The 18,298-nt window shown below is 37.4% G+C and overlaps 1 protein-coding gene across 1 annotated transcript; it reads right to left on the bottom strand.

Moving 5' to 3' along the window:
* Nucleotides 1-834: 834 nt before the first annotated feature.
* LOC121421889 (nuclear receptor subfamily 1 group D member 2-like) lies at nt 835-17,979 on the bottom strand. Its single transcript, XM_041616690.1, has 8 exons — nt 17,967-17,979; nt 15,741-15,823; nt 13,613-13,754; nt 10,513-10,700; nt 9,270-9,354; nt 7,298-7,390; nt 3,381-3,650; nt 835-2,336 (listed from the first exon to the last, which is right to left on the bottom strand). Exons 1-8 carry the CDS (start codon nt 17,977-17,979, stop codon nt 1,801-1,803), a joined length of 1,410 nt encoding a protein of 469 aa, XP_041472624.1. The 3' UTR covers nt 835-1,800.
* Between the last annotated feature and the right edge of the window lie 319 nt (nt 17,980-18,298).

Below are 18,298 nucleotides of genomic sequence, written 5' to 3' on the forward strand. Positions count from 1 at the left end.
TGATATTACTGAAATCTAACTTGCACTTTTCAAGGGCAAGACGTGTTATCCTATTTTTTTCTTCTTAGGAAAGAATCTTATTTTATCATTTTCTTTTTACACAAAAAAGGTGGGAATTCTAGAGTTTGATCTCTGTTCTCTCTCAAGACTCACATTCAAACACAAACTCTGACTTTTACGATGCTTACATAAAGAAAATGATGAAACGTCGGTAAAGTGTTTGAAATTCATAGCTTTGGCGTTTGCTTTCCACCCTAGCCTATAATGGATAACACACATCATTGCGAATGACGTTTAAGACAAGATAACAATTACACCAATGCCAAACATTCAATGATAAACATCAATTTGATTGAAGATCACAAACCTGAGAAATGTCTTTACCACAGGATGAACTTTGACCTTGCGGAGCTCGTTGCGGTCCCCCTTTACATTCACACGGAAATACCTTTTGCATCACACACTCATGTATAACAACTTTTAGTTCAATCTATAACGATCATTTCTTTCTAAAACTATGTAACTACTGAATCCTAAAAATCTTCTGGATGTGGGTGCCCAGGGTGAACTGGAGGGGTGTTTCATAAAGCAACTTGACAGTGATCTTTCCTAACAAATTTGCTATGAGCCAATTAGATGCAAGGATTTCAGTAGCTTATAACAAATAGTCAGTGAAAATAACTATTTGTTTCATGAAACGCTCCTGAGATCTCCTCCGAATCAACCATACTCAGAGTTGCAAGAAATCATCCGCAATTGATTGAGCCCCAAGTTAAATACACTTCCAGTTTAAGATGATCTTTGAAGATCATCTTCCAGGTTACTTTTTGGCAGAGAGGAATAACTTGGTACAAAAAAACAACTTACTTATGAATAAAGCCCAAACCAATATTATAATACTTTGCCAAATAACACCAGCCGTGGACAAAATCTCAAACGATGAACTCTTTGAACCTGCACAAAACTTTCATGTTACTGACGAAAGGGGGCAGTACCACACCTATAGCATTTATCATGAATAGAATATATAACTTCAAATGTGGTCTCACTGGGCGAGACCTTCCTGATAAGGGGATACCAGACAGGATGTTCCAAAATTCATTTTTGTTGCTCCAGCTTCAGTTTCTCAAGGTGGATGTCACGTTTGGTGGACACCTGTGGTCATTATGGACCTCCACTGCCTCTGCACTTCTCTTACTGATGGGAGACACACCTTGTGGTGATTACAGGATAACTATCCACAGACACTCTTGCAAAAGCGGATATCCACAAACTCGAGGAAGCTTCCTAGGAGACAGCCAGGACACAAACTCTGTTTTGATTCAACTATGGAACTTCATATACTTGGTAATCAGAACCAATGGCTTCTCTGAGGGGAATTACTTTAGTTCCACTTGGAGGAACTGCAAGGTGTGTCGACAACTTTAAGGTACAAGGTTCCTGGGAGAACTGTGTTCTGCATCCTTAGAGGACAAAGGATGGTGATGATGATCCTTACTGGAAGACCACAATCCCAAGACGAGTCACACATCTTAAAATTCTGGCAGGATAGTAGTGTTGCTTGTCTCTTTGGATTGACCTGGAATCTGTTTTCTAAAACGTTTACTAGCCAGGGTGCATTACTGAAGTCTTCTAAAGACTTCTCCTAGGGAACTGCTGCGGTCTTGGACCACATAGTGCGTCAAATGGCATCACCCCTTGTATAAAGAGATGGCTAGATGTCCCAGTATAAGGAGGTGACTTGATATCCCTCTATAGAGATACAACTAGATGGTATCACCATGCAGGCCTTGAGACTGGTTAAAGTGAACAATGTGTCATCAGTAACGTGTCATTCTCTTCCTTGATCACCACGTTGCCATAGACAGCCTGCGATGACAGTTCCCGCACGGCTTGTTGCTTCCGTCCGCACATCGTCGGCTGCTTCATCTCACAAAGCGTAGGAGGTAGAGCGGTTGCAGATGCAGTCACGGCGGCTACCGCTGCTGCTTTTTTCTTGCACATCTTGAATTCATCATCACTTTCTGTAGTCTTGGTGGCCGCAGAGGCGGCGCCACCGTCTTCACTTTGGCTGCGGCTACTGCCATTGAAGGAGCCCAGGTCATAGACCTCCTTGTAGAGTTCGGACATTGGCAGGTTGCTGCTTCCCAGCTTGAGCCTGATGATGAACTGGTTATGGAAGTCATCCACTGTCCTGAGCATCGGGAGGAGCAGCAGGCACTTGGCAAACATGTGAGGGTCGGATCGGTGGTTGCGGATGATCTCGATGTGCAGGGCCGTCAGTAGGCGGGATTGGATGCGACTGACGCTGATGACGTCCTGCAGGCCCTCTCGATCTGTATCAACAGGAAGGTAGAGACAGATGGACACTTAGGTATGAAATATAATGGATTCACTATCTTCATTAAACAGCCACCTGATTTTCATTCAATACATATAATTAAATTCTATAAGATTTGCTCTGGCGACCATTCCTCTGTTAGAAAATCTGCAGATTAAGCTAACCTTGGAACACCACCTGCAAACCTAACCCTAAATCTTCACCCCAAACCCTATCAAAACACTAACCCTATGTTTCAGAAAGCTGAAGACGGGAGTAAATGGTGTGGGAGGAAGTATCATGTCTTTGATGGACTGCTAAGACCTTGTATCTCAATATTAAAATTCAAATAAGTTAAGCATTGTGGCATAGTGAATTAGTCTCCGGACTTTGAAACAGAGGGTCGTGGGTTCAAATCCCAGCCATGGCGTAACTTCCTTCAGCAAGTAATTCATTCACAGTGTGCTGCACTCAACCCAGGTGAGGTAAATTGGTACCGGCAGGAAATAATTCCTCAAGAGCTGTGTGCACCTGAATAGGTAGCCTAGCTTAGCCGGTTAATAATAATAGCAGGGCACGCTGAGAGAACAGTTTTCAGAACTGAAGTGGCTACCCTGGGTAAATATAACGTTATTATTATTATAAAATTCAATTTTGAAAAAAATCTCTAACATAGAGTCATGTCATGGGTGGCAACTTTCTTCTTTTGCATAAATAAGAGTTCTTACATGATTTAGAAATCTGCTTCCAGACAGCATGAGGTTGCCAGTATTGCCTTAATTGTAAAATTCATGTTGTTCTGAGCCATCTTCAAAATTTTTTCCGTATGAAATACAATATTGTAACATTCCACCAACAATGTGTAGAGTCACCCGGTTTGTCTTTCATAAAGCTGTTTGTAAAGTCGCACACATTTTATGCATGACTCGAACATGTTCTTAGGTGCAAGGTCATATAAATAGGCATCTATCATTTAGCACAAGAAACGGTCATCAATCGTGCGTAGTGTCATCCGTACCTTACGAACAGCTTACGGAGACACCTATCTGTTATCACTTACCATCTGCAAAGAGCACTACCGCTGATAGCAGGGCGATCTCAGTCTTGGTGAGTCTTAGCTTTACGTTGAGCCTCTCTGCAAAGGTGTAGATGCCCTGAAAGAGCTCCACCGGCATGAACTTCATGATGTTCTCCTTAGAGATGCGGATATCCTCGTTGAGGACAAAGGCATCGTAGAGGATCAGTTCTATGGAATCCTGAATGGTTAGGATCTCGAAGAGACCCGACTTGACAAGAACCATCTGGTCTTGCTGACATAATAATGCAAAACCTAGAAAGAAGGACAAAGGACAGAATTAGGAGCATTGTTTAGTTCCAACAAAACTTTGATGATCATAACAGCACAATAAAGGTTAAATGCAAGGTACTTGACTTTTAAAGCCACTACGAAGCCAGTAAGAAGTCACTAAGAAGTGATCAGACTTATCAAGGACTATCTGATGGTGAGCCTTTCCCCAGAGGTGCAGATACCCTGATAAAGAATTCCCCTGAAATCAACTTGATTTTTTTCTTTGAGATGCGGATATCTTTGTTGAGACCAAAGGCAACATTAACTCTTAACATGCCACACACACTACTAACCCAACGCCACAGTGCTAATCCCATGCTTATTCCCTGTGCCAGCCACAAACCCCCCCTGTGCCACATTGATTTTGGGATCGCGAGTCGTATTCACTCCTTTCAATAGTCATGATTACAATTGCTTGTAACTCTCTAACGATTAGTTTATCCAAAAAATATTGTGTAGTAAAGTTGTAGGAAATTTCATACCCCTTATAATGATGTCCTCATTTTATGGATTGGTTATTATCTTTACCGCTAAAATATGAGTTGTATCAAGTAGTTCCATTTTGTGGAGTGTTTTGTATGGATCAAAAAACCTAGGTCTCTTCCCTCTCAGAGGCAGAGCCATATCTTGTAAAAAATGTAGAAATACTCGAAAAAGCCAAATGTAAACCGCGTGAGTAAGTTGATCTGTCAGAAAGCAGAGTTCGCACTGCACACAATAGTGCTAATTACGGCGTGCATGCGATGTGCAATACAATGCAAAACGGCGTAACAATGATTGTAATTCCGAATGTGCGCAGTCATGCACGAAGCAGGCGAGGGTAGGAAACAATGCAAGCACAAAGCAATTAATAGTAGGCGTGCGAGCACGAGTGTGGCATGTTATAGTAGGATACGTAGCGTGCACGAAGCACTCAATGAGTTAATTCAACAGAATCCTTGATGGTTAGGATATCCAGGAGACCAAACCTGACAAGGATCATGAGAGTGATGTTTTAAAAAAAGTTAAATGTGGCTTAAAATCATGCTTAAACATCAACGCATGCATGATATTTAATGCACACTCTCATTGGTTTATCCGCAGAAGCATGCATCCCTTGAGCATAATCTGACCCATACGTGGATCCATCTTATATCTCACGCAATGGGATATCAAATTGCGGCCTTAAGGCCTGGTCACACCGCCCGAGCGTTGTTGGAGCGATCGTGGAGCGGTAGGGAAAGAGGGTCGAATTTCGCTCACAAAATTGGAAAAAAATCGAAAACAAAAACACCAACGATCGATATCGAAAATGGTGAACGGTAGCGAGCGGTGATGATTTTTTTTCTCTCCGCTCCAGGACCGCTCCAACAACGCTCGGGCGGTGTGACCAGACCTTTAAATTGCACTTAAATCTTTGAGAAACATCCCCGGTGGGTGTTTCATAAAGGTGTTCGTTAAGAGCGACTTCAAGAATGACTGGTGATCCTTTGTCTTCAGGTACCCCCTTTGTGGTGCCTGGATACATTACCTAGTTTTATGTTTGTATTTCTCCTTACTGAAATTAAAGGTAAATGCCAGTTGTGGTAACGATATCAAAATGAGTTCGTACAGAATCCAATGAAATTACCACCAAAGTGTCTGTTTGTATAAATAAAACGTATGTGCCAAAGGATTCTGGAAGAAATTGTGTAATTGCTGAGAAATTGGCAAATAAGCACAGGATTCGGGTCAAGCGTCCGGCCGACATTCAAAGCAATAATAATACACTGTCCCACGTGCGCTTATCTGTGTTGGTGATCTTCAGTGTGAAAATTTTTCAGCGTAGATTTCAAGATTTCACAAAGTTCAGTTTATGTAACTGTACCAGATCTAGATCCTCGATGACATACTGGCAATTAAGCCTGGTTTTACAGACTTTCTCATGAAATCAGTTTTTACTGCAACTACTGGCATTTCTCTTTAAGTGCACTGCGAGAGTGACCCTTTAATTTAATTTCCTATGTTAATACTGTATATTGTTTATTGTCTTGTAATTCTTTTTATCTGTAATTCAGGTTCATTTCAGTTTGTACTGCGAGACATGTTTTTAATAAAATCCATTTATCTATCTTATCTATCTATACACCAAAATGCTCACTGGTGATGGTGTAGCGCATAAGAAAGGTTCACCAGTCATTCTTAAAGTCGCTCTTAACACCTTTATCAAACACCCTCCAGGTGGGTGTTTCATAAAGCTGTTCGTAAGATAAGAGTGACTTTACGCACGACTGGTGATCCTTTCTTGTTCCAAGTGATATCCCTATGTAATTGAGTTATGACCTAAGAACATGTTCCAGTTGTGCATGAAGTCGTTCGTAACTTAACGAACAGCTTTATGAAACACCCACCTGGTGGGTGTTTCATAAAGCTGTTTGTAAGTTAAGAGCGACTTTAAGAACGACTGTTGATCATTTCTTGTGTTAAATGGTGTACACCAAAATGTTCATGGGCGATGGTCTAGTGCGTATGAAAGGATCACCAGTCGTTCTTAAAGTCACTCTTAACTTACGAACAGCTTTATGAAAGGGCCCCCTGGTTTTTTATGACATAGCAATACAAAACATGGGAATCAAGAAAAACTAGAAATTTGATGTTTCCAAAGGACACAGATGCCCCCACTTAACGCCATCAAAATTTCATTCAATATGACTGAAATTTAAAACGTGCAGAAACCAATATGCATATATATAGTGAACAAATTTAGACCTCTGAACCAACTCGCATATATAATGAGCTGTGACCTGCGGACTTAATGCGAACTGTATTTTGGTGTCATCTACCTACACAGTAAATATTTTTAAAATCCATTAAATATTTTTTGAGTTATTGCGCAGAAACTAACTCGTATATTTAATGAGCTGTGACCTTTGACCTGCAGACTCCAAATTCATACTTACCTTGTATTTTGGTGTCATCTACCTACACACCAAAAATTTTTAAAATCCATTAAATATTTTTTTAGTTTATTGCAAGGAAACAAAGTCATATATTTAATGAGCTGTGACCTTCGACCTTTAACCTGTGGACTCCAAATTCATACTTAGCCTGTATTTTGGTGTCATCTACCGAAACACCAAACTTTTTTAAAATCCATTCAATACTTTTCGAATTATTGCACAGAAACCAAGTTGGGGGACGGACGGACAGGGGCAACGTTTAATGCCCCCTCCGGACTTCGTCTGCGGGGGCATAAAAAGTTTACCAAAGGGTTTGAAGTGACCTTTGAAGGGTACATGAATGGTGACGTAACGCGAAGGGTTTTATGTTAGGATTAGGGTTAGGCTTACGGTAGGGCAGTGTTAAGGCCTGGTCACACCGCCCGAGCGTTGTTGGAGCAGTCGTGGAGCGGAGAGAAAAAATCATCACCTCTCGCTACCGTTCACCATTTTCATTTTCGATTTTTTTTTCCTGATTTTTTTACCCAATTTTGTGAGCAAAATTCGACCCTCTCTCCCTACCGCTCCAACAACGCTCGGGCGGTGTGACCAGGCCTTTAAATCCAGGGTCAAAGTTAGATATTTGATGAGCGTGTGGAATTTATAGCGGAGTAAATGCAGCCAGAGCGATAGTCGCCAAAGAAAATGTCATGGAACCAGAAGAACACCAACCTGGTATGTGTTTGCAGAAGGTGACGATTCTCTTGATATACGCTGCTAACGCCTGAGTGACTATGGAGCACCACATCTGAATACCATCCATACCTAGTAGAGAGAGAGAGAGAAAGATACACACAGAGGAAAAGAGAAAGACACAGAGGGAAAGAGATAAAAGATAAGGACCCAGGAGAGAGAGAGAGAGAGACAAGAACAGGAGTACAGAATGAGAGAGAAAGACAGAGAGAGAACAGAAATAGAGAGAAATCAAAAGACACGAACAAACAGAAAAAACATCACAATTCAATGTTGAAGATGAATATTATGTACATATCCATTTTATTAGTAGTCAAAACTATCCATATGTAACATTTCGTCTTTTAAAATATCCAATCATGTTTAAAATGACGTTATACCGTTTTCTGAATGGAGATGAGTATTCAATCATGTTTTTATGATTTCTATAAAGTGTTACCTGAATGCAGCAGAGAATTCAATCATGTTTGATATCATGTAAAACTGTTTAATAACTGAATGCAGCAGAGAATTCAATCATGTTTGATATCATGTAAAACTGTTTAATACCTGAATGCAGCAGAGAATTCAATCATGTTTGATATCATGTAAAACTGTTAAATAATTGAATGCAGCAGAGAATTCAATCATGTAAAACTGTTTAATACCTGAATGCAACAGAGAATTCAATCATGTTTGATATGTAAAACTGTTTAATACCTGAATGCAGCAGAGAAGTCAATCATGTTTGATATCATGTAAACTGTTAAATAATTGAATGCAGCAGAATATTCAATCATGTAAAACTGTTTAATACCTGAATGCAACAGAGAATTCAATCATGTTTGATATCATGTAAAACTGTTTAATACCTGAATGCAACAGAGAATTCAATCATGTTTGATATCATGTAAAACTGTTTAATACCTGAATGCAACAGAGAATTCAATCATGTTTGATATCATGTAAAACTGTTTAATACCTGAATGCAACAGAGAATTCCAATCATGTTTGATATCATGTAAAACTGTTTAATACCTGAATGCAACAGAGAATTCAATCATGTTTGATATCATGTAAAACTGTTTAATACCTGAATGCAACAGAGAATTCAATCATGTTTGATATCATGTAAAACTGTTTAATACCTGAATGCAGCAGAGAATTCAATCATGTTTGATATCATGTAAAACTGTTTAATACCTGAATGCAGCAGAGAATTCAATCATGTTTGATATCATGTAAAACTGTTTAATACCTGAATGCAACAGAGAATTCAATCATGTTTGATATCATGTAAAACTGTTTAATACCTGAATGCAACAGAATTCAATCATGTTTGATATCATGTAAAACTGTTTAATACCTGAATGCAACAGAATTCAATCATGTTTGATATCATGTAAAACTGTTTAATACCTGAATGCAGCAGAGAATTAAATCATGTTTGATATCATGTAAAACTGTTTAATACCTGAATGCAGCAGAGAATTCAATCATGTTTGATATCATGTAAAACTGTTTAATACCTGAATGCAACAGAGAATTCAATCATGTTTGATATCATGTAAAACTGTTTAATACCTGAATGCAACAGAATTCAATCATGTTTGATATCATGTAAAACTGTTTAATACCTGAATGCAACAGAGAATTCAATCATGTTTGATATCATGTAAAACTGTTTAATACCTGAATGCAGCAGAGAATTCAATCATGTTTGATATCATGTAAAACTGTTTAATACCTGAATGCAACAGAGAATTCAATCATGTTTGAAATGAAGTCAAGCTGTTGCCTGAAAACAACAGAGAATGCAATCATGTGTAAAATGACATCAACCTATTGCCTGAATGCAACAGAGATTTCAATCATGCTCAATGCACACTTCTGATTGGTTCACAAAAAAGTTGCATTCTTATTTTTTTTTTAAATATATATTTGATTGCAATGGCTTAGATTGATTTCTTACTATCTATTGAAAGTCTATCTGCTATTCTCTTCAGTTCTTCCGGATCCTTCTCCCATCTTCCCTCCCTGAAGTCATCAAACTCGGGCTAAAGATTGACAGAAGGAAAGAAAAGACAAGATCAAACATTACATCAAGTTTTAACCCTAAATAGAGGCTATTTCGAGGCTTAAGAAAACTCCCATTGCATAATCTACAAAACGATAAGATCAAATTCTGCAAAAAATCTCACTGCTAATTATTCTAATTTACGTGTAAAATCAAAAGTTTGCAGTAATCAACTAAATAATGCCCCTAAAAAGCCTTTTTTTCAGGTTTTGGGGGTTCAGAGACTTTTTATAGGAGTCTGATCAAATATACTTTGAAAATTCAACATCACATTTATGTTCTTATGTTTATTTATTGTTTTCTAGATTTCTTATGTACTTATTTGTTTTTTTATTGATTCTTCAATGGAAATTGTTGGGGACTTTATTTTGACCATAAATAGAATGAAATCAATTGATTTTAATCAGTAAAAGAAAAAAAAAACAATGATACATATATGACTTTTGGTTAAAAGCAATATTTGCATTGGATTTGTACACAAATTCACTTTTCTAAGCAATTTTGGGTTTGCATGTACTTGTGAAAAGTTATGTAATTTTGGATACACGTCCCAGGGGGGGGGGGCGCAATTTTGGTCTCAAATATGCGCGAGACTTGAAAGTAAAAAAACAGCGGGCAGCGCAGTCCAAAAAAAAATTTGTGGCGGATTTATTACAAAAAATGTCAAGGGGGGCTGAATCAGCCCCCAGTCTTATTAGGGTTAAGTTTGATTGTAATCATCTGATAGAACAAAAAGAAATGACAATTTGAAATGGTATGTAATCTAAATCAATCTCAAAAACAGCTTCAATTTTGCTAATGCTAATTCCCCCACTGTTTTTTTTTCCTTCTTGAAAAAAACCACACAATTAAAAGCTTGCCTTTTTATGGATTTCTACCTTTTTGTGGATTTCTCTTTCAAAAAATCGTTCTTATAGCATGGAGCAGACAAATGCATTGTTTGTTGATAAAGAAAAGCTTGCACAATTTCTTATCAAAAAAATATTCTTATAAAAAATTTTAGAAAAAAATGCACAATTTTTATAACAAAAAAAATCTCGGCCAATCAGACTGAAGGATTTCAGTAGCTTTTAACTGTTATTTGTTATTAGAAGTTTTATGAAACCGGCACCTGGATATGGCAATTTAAAAAGCTTACATAGAACTTTGCTGTGCTTTGGTGAGCATCTCTGACGGCAATGATTAGCTCCTCGGTTTCCGCATCGATCTTGATGTCTTTGAAAGGATCGAAGTCCTCATCATCCTTGATCTCCTCGTAGATGTAGGGTTCGATGTCGACGAACTCCGTCTCTTTCTGTTTGTTTGGAATTCTGCCGATTCTCACAGCTGTGCGGAAGGAAATGAATGAATGGAAAAAAGGTCAAGGTCAACAATAATAACGCAGTTCTTGTTTAGTGCACATCATATTATGTCATAACGTCCCTATGCGCTTCAAAAGGACTTGGATGTTATCATCCTGGCTTTAGCCCCGCAGCCTTTTAGAGCGCGGTGGCATTTCAAGGAATAAATTCCTGCCAGGTACCCATTCACCTCACCTGGGTTGAGTGCAGCACAAATGTGGATGAATTCCTTGATGAAGGAAATTACGCCATGGCAGGGATTTGAACCCAGGACCCTCTGTTTCAAAGTCAGAAGACTAATCCACTGGGCCACAATGCATAAGTTTCTCTGGTTCTTATACTTGGATAGCCTCCCCAACAAGAATGCTGATATTCAGTACATTTATTATAAAAACCACCTAAGAATAGGTAAACATGTATTCTTTTTTAATACTAAAATCAGAAGAGCAGAATTACCCTTTGTCGTTTATATTGTAAAGTGCTTTGGACAGGCTACTGTGGAAAGGCACTGTAGAAAAGTATAAAATGTATATGTTACAGTTGAGGCCAAAAGTTAACATATACACCCATTGAATTCGGTGATATTTGTTCACTTGCCAAACATCCTAGAATTTAGATCTTCAGAAATATAAATACTGCCATGACGAATTTGGTATCAAATGAAAGAGGGTATCATTAAGCTCTCTCACATGCAAGGGCTGTGGAACGGTTTTCAAAGTGGGGGGCTGACCATGCAAAAAATCACAATCCTATGGTCATTTTCACATTTTTGTACACGGTACACGGCCCCTGACATGATTGGGATGCCGTTGGGATTAAAGTATATTTCAGGTGGAATTTTCTTTGAAGAAAAAAAGTAACATTCGTGCCAAATGTATTCTATTGTTGATATGTTTTCAAACATTGTTTCATAGAAATATATAAATGTTAAATCTATGATTTATATTATATTTTCTATCATGATATGTAACCACTGAACAAAAATGTGTAATCTGAAATGTTTGTGTTGAGAAGTAACTTGCACAAATATGAAATGTTTTGTCAAGTTTTTATTTTTAATTTGTCTAAAATACGAAGATATTTGGGGGAAAAATGACACCTAAATATTTTTCAGCTCCTGATGACAAAGCAATGTGATGAAGGGGCATGACATACTCATTTGTTTGATATCAAATTCGTCATGATAGCACAATTATTTTATAAGATACGGTAAATTTGATGATGTTTGGCAAGAGTCAACTTTTCTTTTAATTTCCTGGGTGTATCTAAACTTCTGGCCTCAACTGTATATCTGAGCAAAATGATAAATTACACAGTCCCAGTAAGCCCATTATTAAAGAGCTCCACCTACAGTCAAAACAGAGACAGTTTTGTGATTCACGGCTATTAATTGCAATTTGTTTGATAAGATAGGGGTATTATCTTCTTCACTACAGAATTCCAGATGAGAGAGAAAAAAAAGGATGAAATTAAGTGCGAAACTTTTAATCTTTCTAAAGAGGCAGAATTCAAGATAGTGAAAATTTCCTGCATATGCATACATAGACCTATGCCATGAGTTGTATTACAAAATTCCCTTTGAGTAACACATGTGAAAGTTTAATATCCCCAAAAAATCTTTCAAGACACAAATTAGTGCCAATACTGATTGTACCTTCTTGTGTACAGAGGTTGAGATGGTGCGTCCTGAAAAGAGGGTTTCTACAAATCTTGGAGGGGAGGGGGCAGTAATCATCATACGATTCAACACCTGGTCGATAACAAAGAAGCCTGTATCTTGAATTTAGCCTTTGAATATCTTTAATGCAGTTACCATTGGTGAGTTGAGTGTGGGCCAATGCATATGAAATGAACCATTGTTAATTTCTCACCATTTACACAGGGCGAGAGACACAAACCTCTCACCATAGACTATATTTCCCCTGACATCTCTAGGCTTCAACCATTAGGCCTCCTCAACAACCTTCTGTGTTAAACGTCATCCTAAATCACGACCACGAGAATATATGTCCTGCCAATTAACCAGGTCCTCAGTGCACGAAGCGCTGCTTCAGGGGTCAACACAGTGTGTAATTGTCCTTGCTCCGAGGGGACACTATTCTACTGGACGTGAGGGCGGGGTAAAGAGAGGTCAGTGGACTTGGGGAAAAGTAGGGCTCTAAAGTGACCCAAAACAAACAGGATTTGAGCCGGTCACTTACTGCGCAGGCCAATTCTTATGTGTTGGTCATTTCCAGATATGGAATATAACTGCGCTCATTGAATAGGCGTAGATGGTCCTAAGCACATCAAGCTTTTGAATGAACAACAGATGGAAGGATGGTTTAAAGGTATTGTTTAACTTTGTGAGCAGCCGATTTAAAAAAATTATCAAACCAAGATGAAACATGAGTACAAGTGTAAGTATTAGAATCAATAAACCCTGAAAACAACCATTATTGAGAATGAAAAGCTAAAACGACAAGGCAAACCCCGATTTTGTAAATAGGCGTCTTATAGACGCCTAAATAGTACACATAAGTGTATGGGATAAAATTAAGATGGTGTTTCCAGTCACTTTATATTTCAATTTTTGAAGCACTAAATAATCATTTTCGAACGCAATTTTTTCTGGGCTTTATTTTAGTAACATATCACAGACACAGGTGACAAGTGTTACCTTCTACCTCAGATTTTTAAAAGTCAAACCAATGTTAACCAATCACTTTAAGTTACAAGTTATCTGAGATTTCACAAGATAGTAAGACTATGCCATTTGAACAAAAAATAAGACTGAATTCACAGAGGTAGTTTTAATATTACAGAGATGGCTTTGATATTATGGTCTAAACAATGATTTATGTAGATTTCATAAAGATTCATAAATCAGATCATTATTGATATCTGTTACAATCATACCATCTTTGGACATTCCAAGTTCAAGGCACTTCTTGTAGCGGCAGGCGGGGCATCTGTTTCTATGTTGTCTACTGATTTCACACTTTCCTCCACGTACACAGACATACTCTTTTTGTCTTCTTAAACACCTCCTGAAGAAACCCTGCAGAAAGAATACAATCAGAGTATGCAATCAAAGAATGCATCTAAGTATGCGATCAAAGTATGCAATCAAAATAGTTGACATGTGTATGTGGAGGAGGACAAGAGTAATCCGCATTATTTTGATGCTGCTATTATCCACATAATAGCAGCATCGGGACAAGATTTTTAGTTTATGAACGCATTTCCAAATAATGCGAATAATTGCCATGGTGCGGTCACAAGGTCACCCTTTCCCAACACAACCGCATCAGAGGGGGCGTGTCCAGTTGTCATGACGATTATCCGCCTTTTTCAGGATGAGCGCTCGTAAAAATAATGCGGCTTATTTTCGGAGTTTGTGAACGCAATTTTTATTGAATTATCTGCATTACTCTTAGGCGGCTAATTGGAGGATAGGTTTTATGAAAAGGGTATTAGGCAGGAACCTTGTTTCTATGTTGTGTACTAGTTTACTATTTCCTCCATGGGCAAAAACATAGCTTTTTTGTCTTTTCAAACACCTCCTGAAAAATAAATACAGTATGCAATCACATTATTCAATCAAAATTCTTGTCATTTGTTTACAAAGGCAGGGCAGCAATGTTTACTTCTGATTTTCTAATTTTCCTCCTCAGACAAAGACCTTTTTTGTTTGCCTTTTTTAAAGGACAAGTCCATCCCAACAAAAAGTTGATTTGAATAAAAAGAGGAAAATCCAACAAACAAAACACTGCAAATTTCATCAAAATCGGATGTAAAATAAGAAAGTTATGATATTTCAAAGTTTCGCTTAATTTTACAAAATAGTTATATGCATATCCTGGTCAGTATGCAAATGAGGAGAGTGATGATGTCATCCACTCACTATTTCTTTTCTATTTTATTATGTGAAATATGAAATATTCTAATTTTCTCTATATTGTCAAGGGAAACAACGATTAATTCCTCCCTGAACATGTGGAATTAGCATTGTTTCATACTATATGTTTCAGTCAAGGTGGTCCTTCATTGTCAAATATGTAAAAAATGAAATATTGTATAATTCAAACAATAAAAATCAAAAGAAATAGTGAGTGATGGACATCAGTGACTGACCCATTTGCATGTCACCGAGTTGTGCATATCATTGTTTTGTGAAAAATAAGCAAAACTTTAAAATGCCACAACTTTTTTTTATTTTACATCCAATTTTGATAAGATTTTTAGCATTATGTTTGTTTGATTTTTCTCTATTCAAATCAACATTTTACTGGGGTGGACTTGACCTTTAAATACCTCTTGAAGAAACCCTGTAAATAAATACAATCAAAATACGCAATCAATACCTTGGCATTTGTATACAAAATAGCATTATTCATTCATCTCTTTTTATAAACTATAACTAAGATACATTCAAATGGGGGCAAATTCAATCAAAAAGATCGCCAAACCAGTATTTGAGATAAATTCATACTTAAATCAGATGCTCCCATGAGGTAACAAGGCTAATATTTTTCATGCCCCAAAACTTCATGCATCAACAATGTTCTAGCTAGAGCGTTTTTAATGGAGGTTGCGATTTCAGGCAACACAATTTCTTTTTTAGGCTGAGTTAGCGGTCTTAAAGCCAAAAACGAATGAACATCATGTAATGACAACCAAAAATTAGAAAATCTTTGAAAATAAAATAATATTTATCAAATATAAGAAGGTTCATTTCAAATAATGCAAATGAAACAAGATTAAAGATGGAAATTAATGTAAGTGCAATTCTTTTTGCAAGGAGTTGTGTTTGGAACCCTTTTTATTTGTAATTAGTGGTGGTCAGAAATAGTGCTTTTTATGAGTGGTGGTCAGAAATCTTCTGTGTCGGTTGGCCAACCACTAGCTATATCTCTGTTCATCAATATCTAATGATACAATCCATCCCCCCATTTTATAATATAAATGATCCCTACCAACTTTAATACAAAAGAATGTGGAATGATCCATTGCCTTTTAGGGGTGAAAAACATTTAAAGCTTACCTTGCATCCCTCACATGAGATGATACCGTAATGTACACCTGACGACCTGTCCCCACATATTTTACATGCTATCGTCTGGAAATCTGCAGAAATGACAAAGAATTAAAAACAATATTTAATAACATGTCAAATTGATAAACTTATATAAATCTAAAATTCTTAATTCAAGGGTTTTCATGGCTTTAACCCAACCTAAGGCTAAAGTCTCCTTTTGATATTTTGGTCATATTATGATCTTGTCAAAAGATATCGAAACTGGAGAAGGGTTTTTACCAGAAACTGCATCAAAATATTGGAATAGATTACCTCTTGAGATTCATCACCTGCCTCTTCATTCAGAAATGGACCTCAAAAATTAATAAATTTTTATTCAAGATTTTTAAGACTGTAAGACCTCATTTGAAATATTTGTACTTTTTTTCCTTGTGAGCTATTTGTGATATCTTAAGAAAAAAGCTGTATATGAATAATTATATAAAAAATAATAATACCAGGAAGGCATTAGTCAAGTGAAATGATCCAATTAATCATATAGATATAGAATATATCCTATATGAATATAAGTCACGAAGACTGCAGATCTTAAAGATTTCTTTATATTTCATCCAACTCAACTGGATGCCTTCAATTTGCATTGTGTATGAAAGGTATGCATCTATTCAGTTTCATCAAATCATATAATCTGTCAGTGACCGTAAGACAACTTATTTCTTTCATATGAATTTCTCCATTCCTTTGTACGTCGTGAAATCATCAATTTTAATAAATGAAGACATGTTGGACTCATCTGATGTAATGGTCCGCATTCCCTAATTTCCCTTACATCTGTAACAAAACCGCATTATTTCATCACCCGCTGACCAGACCGTTTTCACGGACAAAGGATTGACCGCTGATGAATCGACGATGGACAGATAATTCTGACCACAACGTCCATATCAGTTGTCTGACCATTGGACGGAAAGGATAGAGAAGTAATGGAAAATAAGGAAGTCTTGCCGAGGAGAATGTATGGGTGGACATCTTAATTAAGCTCCCGATATTTCTCTGGAAGCGTCTATTTTTTTTTCATTCTTCTGTCGGTAACTTCTTTATTCATCTACTTCATTAACTCCTGTATTTGGTCTCCTTTTCTGTCTAGATCTCCCCCCCCACCCCCTCTCTCTCGCAACCAATTTCTAGCAGAGAAGACTGGATTACCTCATAATATTTGCTTTTGACCAATCAGATGCAAGGATTCACAGTAGCTTATAACCTGTATTTGTGAAAATCGCCCACAAATTCTTCATGAAATTCTCCCCGATAAGTTTCTATTATTCTCAAACCCACCCCCATATTATCCATTCTGGGAAGCCTTTCATGATACAATTAGTCAGTGGTTTTCACCAACTGTTACAAGCTACTGAAGTCCTTGCCCGATCTGATTGGCTCAGAACAATTTAGTCGGTGAAAATCGCAAAATGTTTTATGAAACACTCCCCAGTCTTTCATGCTTGGTGTCGAGTTATTTCATCATCGTTTCTTCCAGATCTTCTGCACAATTCCTTGTGTCTGCATCCTCTCTCATCGCCAGATACTCAAATGTTTTACTCTCATCAATGAGTCATTTTCTTGTGAATTAATACTTTGCAAAATGCTTTTTTTTATTTCTCTATTGACCTGTCTCTCCCTCTCTCTCTCTGCCTGTCAATGGCCCGTATTCCGAAGTCAGGTTTAACTTAGACCATGGTCTAACTCTGCGCTAAATTTATGGGAAGCCAAAAGTGTCAAAATTTTTATTAAGTTGTATGTTTCTTACGTTTACTGTGCTCTTTCCTCATTCATCGATGGTGAAGACAATCATCTATTTATACTTCCGAGACTATTATAAATGATTTGAGAGCCAAATGAGCTGAAATATGTTATCTGTACCGTAAGTGATTTATGTAACAATTGGCTATCCATACTTAAACCACAACTTTAAAGCTGAGTTTAAGTTAAAACAGACTTCAGAATACTGGCCTATGAGTTTTATCTTCCTCTTATATGCACTCCTGCTAACTTTCTCTCTCTCCATCTCCCTCACAAAGCATCTCATTTCTAAATGAACCCATCTCATCCTCTCTCTATCCTCTCTTCATCACTCTGCATTTGTATTTTTTTTCATCTTTTCTCTCTACCCCTCTCTTTCTCTCTCTCTCTCCTTACCACCCCTTCCTTTTCATTTTCATCTCTCCTATCTCTTACCTTTTCTACTCATCATTTTCTGTCTCTCTAAGGGTGTGTTTATGCTTCCATTGCGCGGACAGAATCAGCATTTTCAAACGTCGATTCAAAACGCCGATCGTAAACGTGATTCTGGGAGTGCTATTTATGCTTAACTTTTCAGAGGCGAAATGACAATCTCCAGCTGGCTTCGCAGGAAAGCGAGGTCAAACTGGGCGCGCCCTTTTTCGAAAGTTTTTTTCTGAGTGTTGTTATTATGTGGAGATAACATGGAGCAATGAAACTGTATATGCCCGCGGATTTTCATCTCACCGGAAGCATGTACCAAATGATGTCATTTAAACATGTTTACG

The sequence above is a fragment of the Lytechinus variegatus genome, chromosome 9 (genome assembly GCF_018143015.1).
Source record: "Lytechinus variegatus isolate NC3 chromosome 9, Lvar_3.0, whole genome shotgun sequence".
Taxonomy (NCBI): Eukaryota; Metazoa; Echinodermata; class Echinoidea; order Temnopleuroida; family Toxopneustidae; genus Lytechinus; species Lytechinus variegatus.